The 13,801-nt window shown below is 35.7% G+C and overlaps 1 protein-coding gene across 3 annotated transcripts in view; it reads left to right on the plus strand.

Moving 5' to 3' along the window:
- NCAM2 (neural cell adhesion molecule 2) overlaps positions 1 to 13,801 on the plus strand; it is a 508,052-nt gene that overhangs the window by 278,870 nt on the left and 215,381 nt on the right. Inside the window, exon 2 of one of the 3 annotated variants that reach the window (XM_073231839.1) lies at positions 1,612 to 1,703. The exons of the other annotated variants lie outside the window; for them this stretch is intronic. Coding sequence (XP_073087940.1) covers positions 1,673 to 1,703 — 31 coding nt within the window. The 5' untranslated portion in view covers positions 1,612 to 1,672. The remainder of the gene's footprint in view (positions 1 to 1,611; positions 1,704 to 13,801) is intronic. 3 annotated transcript variants of the gene reach the window in all.

The following is a 13,801-nucleotide window of genomic DNA, read 5'->3' on the forward strand; positions in this document are numbered from 1 at the left end:
TTGTACATAAAACAGTAAGAGGAAAATGGAGAGCAATGCTTCTGTTTTTCCAAGATGCACCTTTGGAACATCTGAGGAATGCTTTTTAAGGTCTATGTCTTCTCCCCAAATTCTATTTTAATTGATTAAGGATGGAACCCAAAGCATTGGTAAATTTTGAAAGTTTCCTGTGTGATCTAATGTACAACCAGAGTTAATAACTATTGGTCTAGATTAGAAAGTATGTTTTTATGACTACCTATCCTAGGTAAGACCAGGCCAAATCTGTTGGGAATTCCTGAAAGGACACATAATATCCTATTTCTGCATCTCCTGAAAGTCTCAGATAGCCAATCAAAAGACTAAATTCCCATCAGTAGGAAAGGAAACATTTTATTTATCCCTAGAGGCAAAATAAAATAAAACAAAACCTGAGTAGAAACAATAGGAACAGGAAAAATCAGAGTGATTAGAAATGTTTACTTAATTTGTATTTGGCAAACTGAGGTCAAGTACACAATCTACATGGGTCCCAGCACCCCACTGTAAACTCTCAGGAGTCTTTCTGCTTTATCTTCTTAGAAGAGGAAATGTTGCTATGAACTATATGAAGTTTTCAAGGAAAAATACCACCCTTTATAATCTTTGTTTTTGATTGAATTTACATGTAACCTACATTTTAAATGCCAAACTTATATATAAACAACAACAAAAAGTTAGGACATGCTCCTTTACAGTACTCCATTGTGCTATCTGTTAACTTCATTGATTAATTGTTTTTCCAACCTCTCCCCTGTATTGAATCCATGACAAATGATATGCCTCTTCAGAGACAGGCAGAGCCAGAAAAAGTCAAAATTCTTCAAATCACTTTTTAAAATAAGTTGAGACCACCCAATATCCAAGAAGAATACAACCTGTAAGGGAAATGAAATGCAGATTGAAAGAGGATTGAGAAACATCTTGGACATCTCCTTACATATGTCTCTACTGTTCTGTGGGCCAGAAGTATTTCCTCATTACCACATTCCAGGCGCATGCATTTCTCCAAGCTTTTGCCATTTTCTCTGCCTACATTTCCTCCCCCTCCCTGTGTCACTCATTCTTCATTCAGGGATCAAATATTATAAACTCTGTGAACTGTTTTTTTTGTATGTTGCACTCACTTCCATAGCCAAATAATCAATGACTGACTCCTCTGTGCTTCCATGAACTTTTGCAGTTTTATCACACCATATGCTTACATCAGTGTGATTTTGTATTTGTTAAATATATGACCTTGGGGGCTATTTTTGTAAGTTATTTGAGAAGATGACTGTGTCTTTTTATTTTGCCATAGAGTAAGTTTTTTCCCATTGTTGAGTGTATGTGAGAAGTTGCTTCATCACCCAGAAAGACATGTAAAAGGCAGAAAGTTCCAGTAGCCCAATATATTATCACCTCTTCAGTAACATTGTTAGGATGAGACATGAAGAAATTATGGGTCAAGGTATCTCTTCTGTGGACCCAGATTACCAGAAGTTGTCTCTTTAAACATGTTCCTCAGTGTTTCACTGCAGCACTACCCCAAAATCGTGTTGTAGATATCAAAGTTCATAATTAATTTGTTTATCTTATGTCATTATTTCTCAGGTATTTTTCCTATGAAAACCTCTTTTTCTCCCGAGAAAGAGAGTGGGAAGCAAGGTACATAATGGAACAAAGGAAGGATGGAAAGAAAGTAGGTAGGTAGATACATGGTCAGAGGTGAGATGTGAGTAGATAGATGGTAGATGTGGTTTTAAATGAGCCCATAAATTCTTTGATATTTCTCCTTTAAAGTGATGGGAGCCTAATTCACTCCCTTTTAGAGTGGATTGTACTTAATGACTCACTTCTGGCAAATAGAGCTGAAATGACAATGTGCTATTTTTGAGACTAAATGATAAAAGGCACTGTGACTCCCTCCTCACTTTCTCTCTCTTGGATCCCTCACTTTGGGGGAAATGAACAGCGATGTCATAAGAGCATACATGTGTGTATGGCCAGGCTCATGCAGCCAGTGACTGAGTGAGTTTCCTGCCAGCAGCCGTGGGAGTAAGTGTTCGTGGAAGGGAATCATTCAGGTGACGTCCTGGCTACACGCACAAGAAAAGCCCTGGCCCAAACCACCCAGCTAAGCCACTCGTGATGTCTTGATCCCAAAACTGTTAAATGATGTTAAATGAGTATTTCTTGTTTTAAGCTATTATGTTTGGGGTGATTTGATACACATCAATAAATAATACAATAGATGAGAAATAGATAGATGAATGATAAATCAGGGAGAGGTAGAAATATAGAAAGATACAGATAGCTTTTATATAGAAAAATATATTATTCTGGAAGTATGTTTAAAAGTTCATAAATACATGTCATGACAGAACTAACCTGTCATTTTTGTAAATTAGTTTTGGTCACAACTGTTTTTTTTCTTTTCTTTGGTAACCAATTGTACATAAATCTGCAAGATTTTCTTCTCACCTGTTTGATATTTATTACACTTTCTGTATATTACAATAGCACATTGAATTAAAGGAAACAAAATGAGTCAATGAAAAGTTTCTTTACTCAATGTTCGGTTCAAATTTTTAAATTTCAAAAACAAATTTTTTAAACTTCTGACTGGTGTTGACTGATACTTCCAGCACTTTTAGTATCCATTTGGTGACATCATCATTATTACCACTCATTTGAGCCAATTTAGCTGATCTGCCTAATGTTAGCATTTCTGTGATTCAATTGTCCAAGATACCTATTTTGTTTTTCACCCTACATTCAAACTCCCTATGGTATTTATGACTACCACTGATTTAGACATTAATCATATGTATTCACATTTATAGAATAGAAAACTATAAATCATGACCTTGATTCACCTTTTGGAGAACGATGGATGCAAAATTTATTTGTGAATGGAGACACAGAATTCTATAGCTTGTATGTGAATTATGGGCCTTCTTTCCATTATGGTGTCTCTATAGCAGGGTGTAAAATATTAAACAATGTTAATTGATTAGAGAAATTTTGGTTGACTTTCTGAGAAATCTATTAAAGACAAGAAGAAAAATTTAAAATAAATCTTTGAATTTGATTTTAAAAGTTAAAATCCATCTCATTCTGGAACATACGCATTTCAGTAACTGTCCTTTGAAGAATAAAAATCTATCTAGGTATTCCTTCAATAATTACTATGAAAGTGAAATATAACTAACCTATAATTTATGATGAATTATTTTTTTTATCTCCTGAAAAACTGTGTTGAATGAATGAGTCACCATATAATCATATTGTTTATCATAACTAGTGCTGGCTCTATGTAGATTCTTACTGCCATGTAATTATAGTATTAAAGTATAAAGTAGGAAAGATGCACATTCATTCTTCTTCACACCTGCTTTTCTTCAATTGTCCAGTTCAATTTGATTAACTCAAAGGAGAATTTTTTTCTATTACTGCTCATTACTGCACAATAGGCTTGTTTTCTCTCTCTCTCTCTTCATTTTTTTTTTAAATACAAATTTAAACTGACTTTAAAATCCTGAAATTGGGAGGATAGGATAGAGAGAGGAGTAACAACATGGGAGAATAAGAGGGGAAAGGCATTTGTGTGTGTAGGTGGTATGTATGAGATAAAGAGAAAGACTAAGAGAGGAGAGATCCTGGAGTTTATGTTAATGCAACTAATAGAAATCATTCTTTCTCTCTATATATATTTATATGCACACATCTATGTGGAGTTACCTGAGATGAAGAAAAACACAGTTATCTCCATTTAGGATATAAACCCACAGGAAGGGAGAGTTTAACTGACTTGCTGGTCCATACACTTAGTTTTCCCTGAGCTTTGACTTCCACAGCTCATTAAACAGCAATATTTCTTTAGACTATGCAGTTCTACAGTGGTAACCCAAAGTATGATCTCTGTGTCACTTTTTTTGCTTTCTGTTCATTTAACCAGTTAACTATTGATATCTTTTGCCTTTAAAAAATATCATCTTGCTTATCATTAAATAATTAACTTTTTCCCTTTATAATCTTTCAGCGCTCTTCTTCTAACGGTTTCTTGACTCACAAGACAGTGAGTATCATAACTGAGTCCTTGCTCTTTTATGAATGTTTAGATTCCATTAAGATTTATGACTTTGTTCACTTACTGAGTTGCTTTGCTCAAATTAGAAACATAAGACTTAGATTAAGCTTTTCAAATACTAAAATGTCCAGATATCTATTGGGTTGGTTGACTCTGTGACTCAGACAACTATCCTGAAGTTCAGATAATGCTAATTTCCAAAAAAGCCTTTATTTCCCTGATCTCTTAGTTGTCTTTATCTTTTCCAATTACGCAGTAAAAATAGTAATATTAATAACAATAATAGTGACAAAAACAAAACATCAAGGTAATAAAGTGATATTACCTAATAATAAAGTAATTTTACCTAGGAGTAATAGTAATAATAATAATAGTAAAAATAATAGTACATCATAAAGTAATGTCAAAGTAAAAAGAGAGTATAGGTTTTTCTACATCTGAATCAATCCTTCCTTCAATAGCCCCATACTCGATCCTTTTCAGCTGGGTTGCTGCTAGAGCATTAAGTTCTATAATAAGTAATTCGAGTAGTTTTCTCTAGCATGGTGTGTAGCTAATACCTTTCTTGATGCATATGAGGGTAGTTAATACACTGCATGCAATGGCTTAGGGTGCTGATACTTAATTCTCTTGAAGAACTGTGGTTCGGAAAAGCTGCGCTATGCACAAACCCCCAAAAAAGTGCCCACCCATTACACCTCCCAACATGTTCAGGCAACCAGGAAAAATAATTGAAGCTCCTCACTGGGAGCTTCGTTTTCAGTTACATTATAAACATGTTTCCCATTTCTTAAATTTGGATGTGTTTTATAGCCATGTGTACATTCAATAAAGTAGCATTTTCTTTGTTTCTCGATAAATGTTTATGAAGATGGTGACTTGTCTTACAATAAGAGCCTTTTTAGGGTCAATGAAATTGAGTACTTCTTTTAGAATTCCATCAGTACCCCCTTCCAGATTTATATGAGACATCAGGACTAAAATACAGCATCCCTTCAGCAAACAAAAATTTTTCTGAAAATAAAATATTATATAAATGGTTAAAATTTTTATAAGGTAGAATGTTCATAATTGAATTTTTTCTACCATTAAATTCTTTAAATCTGTGAGTCGTCTTTCTGCATTGGCCTTTAAAATAAAATGACAATGGATTTAACACAACCAAATAAATATTGTAAGAGTAATGGATTAATATTGCATGGTTTTCTACCAAGTGCACCAGGCCCCTCCGTGATCTGGCATTTGAACATTTCAGGAACCAGTGCCCGAAGGCCTCCTTTCCTGCCGGTTGATAATGTGCAGTAATAGGTTCAGATAGACTAATTTGTGCCTAAGTGATAGCTAATATATCTTCCTCCCAGGTAGTATTTAACTTGATTAAAATGGACAGGTCAACATAAGGCATTTTCAAGTGGGAATTTCAAGCATCACTGGAAGCTAATTGGGCAAGACAAAGCTTATCAGGAAGAAAGTATACTTGGAGTCGCCAATTCTAAATGGATGCTAGGAAAAATTATATTTGCATCCCATTTGATACAAGCACTTTGGGCCTGTTCAGTGCATACTGCCAAGGGAGCTGCTTGCTTCACCTAGAAGTTTTACCTCCATTGCTCGGTGGCAAATTGGAAAAAAAATGCCAGTTGTCTTCTCATATAATACAACCTCATGTGCCACATGTTTCAAAAATTTGCATTTGATGGAAAGACTGATTTTAAAAGTATATAAAAATTGCGATTGGTCTTTTTTCTTTCTAACATTTCTTTTTCCTAAAAGTGAAAAAAGAAATAAGCAAACATTATCAAGATATGCAACCCATGGGTCAACAACTCTGATAATTATATAGACCCTGGAAGGTAACTGCATTAATGAAGGGAAGAAAGTAGAGACCTCCACAAACCTGAATGTGAATGACTTCTCAGAAGACATTCAAACTCATTTTTTAAACAGCCCTGTGGAACAAACATTCATACTGACCATGCTATATCCACAGAGTTCCAGTTTCTAACCTCTGACAGATAATTTGAACTCGAAATGTTCAGTTAATTTGTAAATATGTTACCAAGTGTATTGAATTTCATCCAGGCTAATTATGAGTACTATTTTAGAAGACATATGAATATCTATTTAATAAACTCCCTTTCTAGTCTGGTTATATTATATCAAAAATAGCATGCTAATTGTAGATTTTTCTGTATAGCTATTGTAATATTGCATGATTAAAACTACTTATTGTTTATTATATGTCCTCCACTATGCAGAACTAAATTAAACTCAGTACATGATTCTTTTTAGCACCTGACTTATCTCTCCTCTCTCATGGAGAAAGAATTAAACAGTTTGTTTTGTTTTTTTCTTTTTGAGGATGTCATTAAAAAAGTTGTATTTCCTCTCTTCTCTCTAACATGCATTAGCTAGAATTATTCTTAACAGATCTTTGCTTTACAGGCTATCCAAACATGTTCTTTAAAGAAAAAAACAACTTAAGATTATGGAAGATACCAAAACACAAGAGACCTGTGCAGGAAAATTTTTCAAAAATGAAATCAGAATAAATAAGGGAAAGTGACATAAATAGAATTGCTTAATGAGTCAAGTAATCATGCTATTTCACATCAAGCAATTAAACAAATAAAATATTCCTGAACCCATGTAGTATTATATTTTTTAAACACATGAGAAATTATACTGGGTAAACTTGAAGCACAAATCAAAGTGGAAACGAAATCACCTTCTGTCAATCTTTCAAAACATTTATTTTTCTTCTCTCCTTCCCACTCCTCCCTTCCTCACTCCTTCCCTTCTCTATACTTAAGGGGCATCCTTTTCCTACTATTCAGTCAGGTCCAAGACTTCAGTTTACGCTCTCACATGTATGTACTGATGCTCATCCTATTTTCATGGCATTAGGAACAACACAACATCTGACTCTAATTGTTAAATCTTCCAATACCAAAAATCACTGAAAAAATGGTCTTTTTTCCCCTGCCTTGATATTCTTCCTTTGTTCTAAGGATCTTTTTCCTTTCTCTCCAATTCTGATTGCTCAATAACTTAGATCATGGGACTGCTGATTCTAAAGTCCCGCAGCACACTGTTAGTATTAATGCTGCTTCCTTTTACTACTATCCCTCTTTGCTTATGTACTTGTCTTATATTCTTTCATGAATATCAGTCTGGGTGAGTATGTCTGATGTTCCCTACTGAATTATATTAAGCTTCATCTCATCATTTTCTCTCCTCTTTTTGTTTGCTTTTAAAAATTTATTTTATTAAAAAGAATGTCCAGAGACACTGAGTACTAAAACATCTGTCTATGGCATTGTTTTATAAAAGTTCCTAATGGAGCATAAATATTTCACTTTCTGATATATCTTTCGTTTAATGATGAGGTGGATGAACTCATGCAATTAGTTAATTCAAACTGAGGCTGATTCACTTTTGTGATCCTAACCAGGAACTAAAACCATTCTTTCTTTACATGGTAAGCCTTCAAGAAATGTATTCAACTGAATCTTCCTAAAATCAACACATTTTTAGAAAACTGTTATGTTTGTACCCTAGACAATTATGAAAACTTAAAATGCCTACACTTTTGACCTTTTACAGATCAAGGAACCAGCTTAGACACTGGGATTCTAGAGCCCAGTACACAACTGGCCAAAATTTCTGAGACAGGATTACTAGTGATTATGAGCTCAGGTTTTGGCACCAGAACTCAGTGAGATATCTTGACTTTCATCTGGTGATAGAAGAAATTTCAAAACACAGGGGGATTATAAAATCCAAGACCTTCAGAATGTCTAAGTCCAAGAATCAAAAAAAGAGAATGTAAAGATTAGTTAGAGAAAAACCACTGATCAGACAGTAAACAAAACAAGGCTTCATCCACAAGAATCTGAATACCAAGGCTGTCCAAATGTTCATTTTATTTACTTTTGTATGTTTGTCTTACTGATTCATTTTTCCTTAACTTTGTGTCAAAAACTGCATTAGGCTTGTTACATTACTATTCATTTTAATTCTCAGAGTCTATGAGATACATGCTATTCATCTGCCCCTTCTGAAAGGAAGAACCTGAAACTTCAAGAAATAAAGCTAACTATATTGTACAGCCTTTAAGTGGCAAAGCCAGGATATGTTATTTAAGTCTGATGCCAAAAGCTGAGCTCCCAGTCACTATCCCTCCTCAGAAATCTGGATCAACTGCCTGTAATCAAAGCTGATTTTGGTAGCTTGAATTTTTATTTGCCATTTAGGTCATGTTTGTGAATGTTCAGAAAATGGCATGGTGATCAATTGACATACATTTTGCTCAAGTTCTCCCCTCTGGAGCATCTTTGGAGAGAGTTGGGTTTAAAGACTAGACCATAACATAATATAAGTAACTGTTGAACCACTGTATATTTGAAACCAACATAAGATTGTATATCAATGATACTTCAACAAAAAAAAAGGACTAGATCATAACATGTCATTTGGAGGATAACCTTCTCCATGCAGATGGCTGAAGTCATTCCTATTCTTCTATGCAGTATAGTTGTGCAGTCTGAATTTGGAGTAAAGAGCTGTAACAAAGCAAGATACTTCTAAGGCAGGGGTGTGTGTGAGGAGTAGGGTAGGCGTGTTAGGATGAGAGGACCACTTCAGTGATTTTATATGACCCAGGGTGCTAGTTCTTCCTGTGGTGACAAGGTTCATTGCAGTTTCTTTTGTGAAAAGAGACAGACCCTATTCTCAATGTGTCTATCCTTAATCTATCCCTGTTTTTTGTAGTTAGCATGCATATTGCATTTGAAGATTTTAAAAATTTTTGCATCAGAATGAGTTGTTCCAAGTAAAATGCTGTCTAGAATAAACTCTAAGCTAACAGAATGACATTGACAACATAGCTAGGAGCAGCTAAAGTGTTGGAATCCTGTAGTCATTTGAAGTTTAAGATCATAATATCTATTTATGCATCCTGGGACTGTTTTTGGCCTTAGTGCTGGTATCAGATGTTTTCCTATGCCACAGCATGTTATAGCTTATCATAGCTTCCAGACTTCCCTGTGAGGTGTGCCCTATTTTTGAAGAAGCTTAAAAGTGCCTCTTGTGTTGAACTTTGTTAAAGACTTTCCCTTCTGGGATCTACGGCCAGCTGTTTTAATCAAGCAGGACTTTGCCATGCCATGAACCCACTAAGCTGTCTCTGCTTACTTCTGCATCTCTGGCACTATGGCTGGAAGGGAGTAATCTGCTGCTAACATCATACTGATTCTTTCAGCTGATAGTGTTTCAGCTTATGTGATAGGATGCCTTTGGGAGTATTTGACTAAAACCACTGTTAGTGTATTATGAAGAATACTCTTGTTTTCTTCTTCTTTGTTTCCATAACACTAATCACTTTCTAACATATAATTTACTTATTTCTCATGTTTTGTTTGTCTCACATATGTTGGAATGTAAACTTTATAAGGGCAAGAATCTCTCTGTTTTATTCACAGAGGAAACAACAGCATAGAATAGCAGTCAGCAAGTAGTAGGTTCCCATAAATGTTTGATGAATGCATGTGGCCCAGCATTTCAGGCATAGGCTGAGCTCTGCCCTACCAGCTCTGGGCTGCCGTAATGAGGACTGAGTCTCCAGGCACTAGATTCCTTCAGCAATCGCCCTTCTCCTCAGAATATAGCTTTTTTGAAAAGTCTTCCTTCAGACATGGCCCCTGACTATGACTAACACTGTAGATAAATAAGCACTGAGGTAACTCCCTCCTTACTAGAGACATATATCCCCACTAAGGCCCATATTTGAGGACAAATTTTCAATACTGTAGGGTAGACTGAGTCAGGTTATGTCTCACTTTGGGCTTCTATAACTTCTGGTTGCCTTAAACAACAGCATTTATTCCTCACAGTTTTTGATGCTCAAAGTCTGACATCAGGATGTCAGCCTGGTCGGGTCTGGTGAATACCCAGGTACAGACTGCAGACTGCCTGATTCTTGTTGTATTGTCATATAGTGGAAAGAAAGTGAAGAGCTCTTTGGGGTCCCTTTAAAAGGGCTCTAATCCCATCATGAAGCTCTACTCTTCTGACCAAATTATCTCCCAAAGGCTCCCACTTCCTATTCCCATCAAAATGGAAGTTAGTATTTCAACATGTAAATATTAGGAAGACATACACATTCAGTCCATTGCAGGATAGACCAGGATGGGGGCAGAAATAATAATAATTTCCATTACTAGAATGCCATACATGCTTCTAGGGACCAGACCAATCCCTTTCCTTGCATATAGAGGTCAGTTATTTTACCTCGATGATGCAAATTCAGGTGAAAGACTGCTTATTCTTGCAAACACAATGAACTATTGGACACCATTGATTTTTGGAGTGTCTCACACTTGCATAGTGAAATTGAGCCCTCCTCATAAAGTTCCACTCTGTACAATCACACTTCATAAAGAGTGCCATAGATCCAAAAGCAGAGACCAGAGGCTCACACAAATCCAATCTACAAAGCAATTTACAATGTATTTCAATTATATTATAGTTCCTCAGCCTAGAGGTTCAAGTACCAACCTGTTAATGAACGTTGAGAAGTTATTTCTGTGTTGGAAATGCCTATAATCACCATCCAGATGAGATTCTGTATATTCTGAAAGTCCACCTACATGAACCATTACAGAAATGGTAGTGACAAAATGGTGTATTTCTCAGTAACACTAGAGAAAGAATAGTCCTCTGTTCTTTCCTAGAGGCATCCTTCAAGATGTCATTCTATGTTTCCTCCTCTGGCTTTCCTGAATTGAACCTGTAGCCATTCATCTTTTGAATCAAGCTGCTAATGGAACCCTGCAGTGATTTAGGACGTCCATTCCCAGGGGACACGCTTGTACACTTTCTGTACGTAGTAAGAGAACTTCGCACAGTTATCGACTTGCAGATAAACAAATCATGAAAAACAAAGAAACCACTTGTCTGGGATTGTTCTTAAACTCTAAATTCATTTGGCTTGTAAAATGAAGTGATAGATGGAATTAGAATACAACCAATTTCTCTGGAATTTAGGAACAGAGGCTGGTCCCTGGTGCAATCACAGAATCAACAGCGAAGCACTCTTTTCTGTTGGGTAAGTGGGAAGTAAGGTAAACTCTTCACGTCATTTTCTCCCTTGTCCTGTATGGGAAACAAGCTTCAGGACCCTTTAAAGCCAGAGGAAATGTCCTATGGGCTCTTCATGACTGTCGTTGGAGAAGATTGTTTGCCATCTGAGACTGTAAGGGCCTAGGAAGTCTGACCATATTGTCTAAGTTTTTGCAAAATGGCACAGGAAATAAAATCAGAAATAGAAGATCCCAAGATAGAAAAGAAAGAACATGTAACTGCTGATTTTTATGAGCCAGCTACATCCACATATGTAGGCGGAGAGGGGAACCCGCTGTGTGAAGGTTCAGTTGTTGGGGGCAACCACAGATTTTGCATCCTCTTGTTCTTGGTTTAGTGGCATGTTTTGGGCTCTGGTCAGTTTCTTGACACCTTGAAATATATCTAAAGAGACTAACTGATGAAGGTGAAAACCACAATCATAGGCAGATTCACATAAATTTAAAAATACTGAAAATGAACTTTGGGTAGATGAATATTACTCAGCCTTCACCCTGTTCACACACAGAGTCACACAGAATTCTGAGGTCCATCTTCTCTGATTTCAGCCTTTTTCTCAACTTGTGGAAAACCTCTCATTCTATTGTGTTAGCCCAAACTAGGAAGCCATGCTATAGAAGAATGAGCCCTGGAAACTCCATAATTCTCATCTGTCTTCTGATTCACTCAGCTCCACGGAGAAGGGGTAGTAGGCTGTCTGCTCTCTTCCTTTCTAGGAGAGAATCCCCCCAAGTCAACTTTTCCTCCATTCTGAGGAGGTACCCAATCTGCTCCTTCACTACAGTTCTGCAACAAAATAACACCAATATTTGGGGTATCCAAAGTCAATTCAGGCTGGGGATTAGTAGTCTAAACAGAGATGCACTTCGGCATTGTCCTGGGACCTTTAGAAGCAGCTGAACCTTCTGGACCCCTTTCTGCACTAACCTGAGATCACTAGAAATCCTGTACGACCTTTAGGCTATAAAACTCTAATATTTTGAAATGCCTAAAATTCTTTCACTGTTGGAAAAAATAAAGATTTCTCTATATTTAATCATCCAAACCAATTTGGTCTTTTTAAATTTCTCTGGGTTTTCTCCATGTTTTTAGGAACACATTCGAATAAATCATTGGTCAAATATGCTTTCTTCTTAAATACTTAATCTTAGTAATAAACATAAATGCCCCTGGCCATAATATAAAATTATCCTATTGATTTGGAGATGTAAAAAATAGAACTGCTGTAGACTTCTTAAAATGTATAAATTATTAATTTCATGAAAGTGAGAATTTTTCAGGCTGGTGAAATATTTTTCCCATGGTTACATACCAGCTTACTATGTCTGTATTCTCAAGAAAATCTCCCCAGCAATTCCACACATGATTACGGAGTAAACCACTCAATTAGTGAGTAAATAATTGCATCTGTCTTTGAATTATAAATGCCAGTTTTATTCTGGTAATCATTGTTACCATGTACTACTGAAAACCTTAAGAATATTATGACTTAGGCCTTATAAACTTCTTCAAATTGTTTACTTTGAAGGAGTATATTCCTATAGGAATATTTTCAATTCTATAACATAATGGGTTTATGTTATAATAATTTGATGACTTGTACTAAGCAGAGGAAATTAGTATACTCTTACATTAAGGGGGGGCATCTTTCATTGGTCCCTCATTTTAGTTCTTCTGATTTAAAACTTTTTTGTTCCTAGAGCTGAGCAAGATGTGTTCCTTCTATCTGCACTATTTCATGGCAGCATTTGCAGTATGCTGACAGGTTTCATATTTCCTGGCAATGTATGTCAGGGTGTGCTGGTAGGCAATGTAAGTGTTGAACAGCTAGTACTATAATACCACTCAGAAAAGGAAGGCAGGCAAAAACATTCTAGCTGAAAAGTTGTGCGACAAGTATTTGATTTCTGATTTGTCAGGCTTATAAATAAGATTTGGGCTGATGTTAATGTGGAGAGAAACTCCATACACTTGAAGTAGGAAAAGCACTTACATAGGCTTCCAGAGACTTAGGAATTAGACCCAAAGCAAACACTCCTGTTTAATTTAATTTTCACTGCATTGTATTAACAGTGATAAAAATTTCACAGTAGGTTCTATGCTGATTTCATCAAAGCAGCTAATAACTTACATGTCTAAGTGGTGTCTGTTGAAATGAACTTGGATTGGATATAAAACTGGACTTAGCAGCCACTTCACAATATTTATTTTTAATTAAATGTCACACTCAAAATAAGTGATGTTCCTGGTCTTCTAATGGACTCCAGGCCTAACTACCATGTAAGCACAGATTGCGTCACTCATCATGCATATGACATCCCCCAACCTAACTGGCGTAGAGGAATATTTTCTACTTATATTTATATTAAGTGATTTAAGAGAAAGGATTGACTTGAAAATATGGGGCAGATGGTCTTATTGCTTCCTGTCTTATAAACATTATTTATATTAATAAATGTATCATATATAATTATTTTACTTTTATAAGAACCTATTTTGCTGAATATTTCTATACAAAATTTATTTAAATAATGTGTGGAGTTTCAACTTCTTTATCTTCTCTTTAAA

Source organism: Manis javanica, chromosome 3 (assembly GCF_040802235.1).
Source record: "Manis javanica isolate MJ-LG chromosome 3, MJ_LKY, whole genome shotgun sequence".
NCBI lineage: Eukaryota > Metazoa > Chordata > Mammalia > Pholidota > Manidae > Manis > Manis javanica.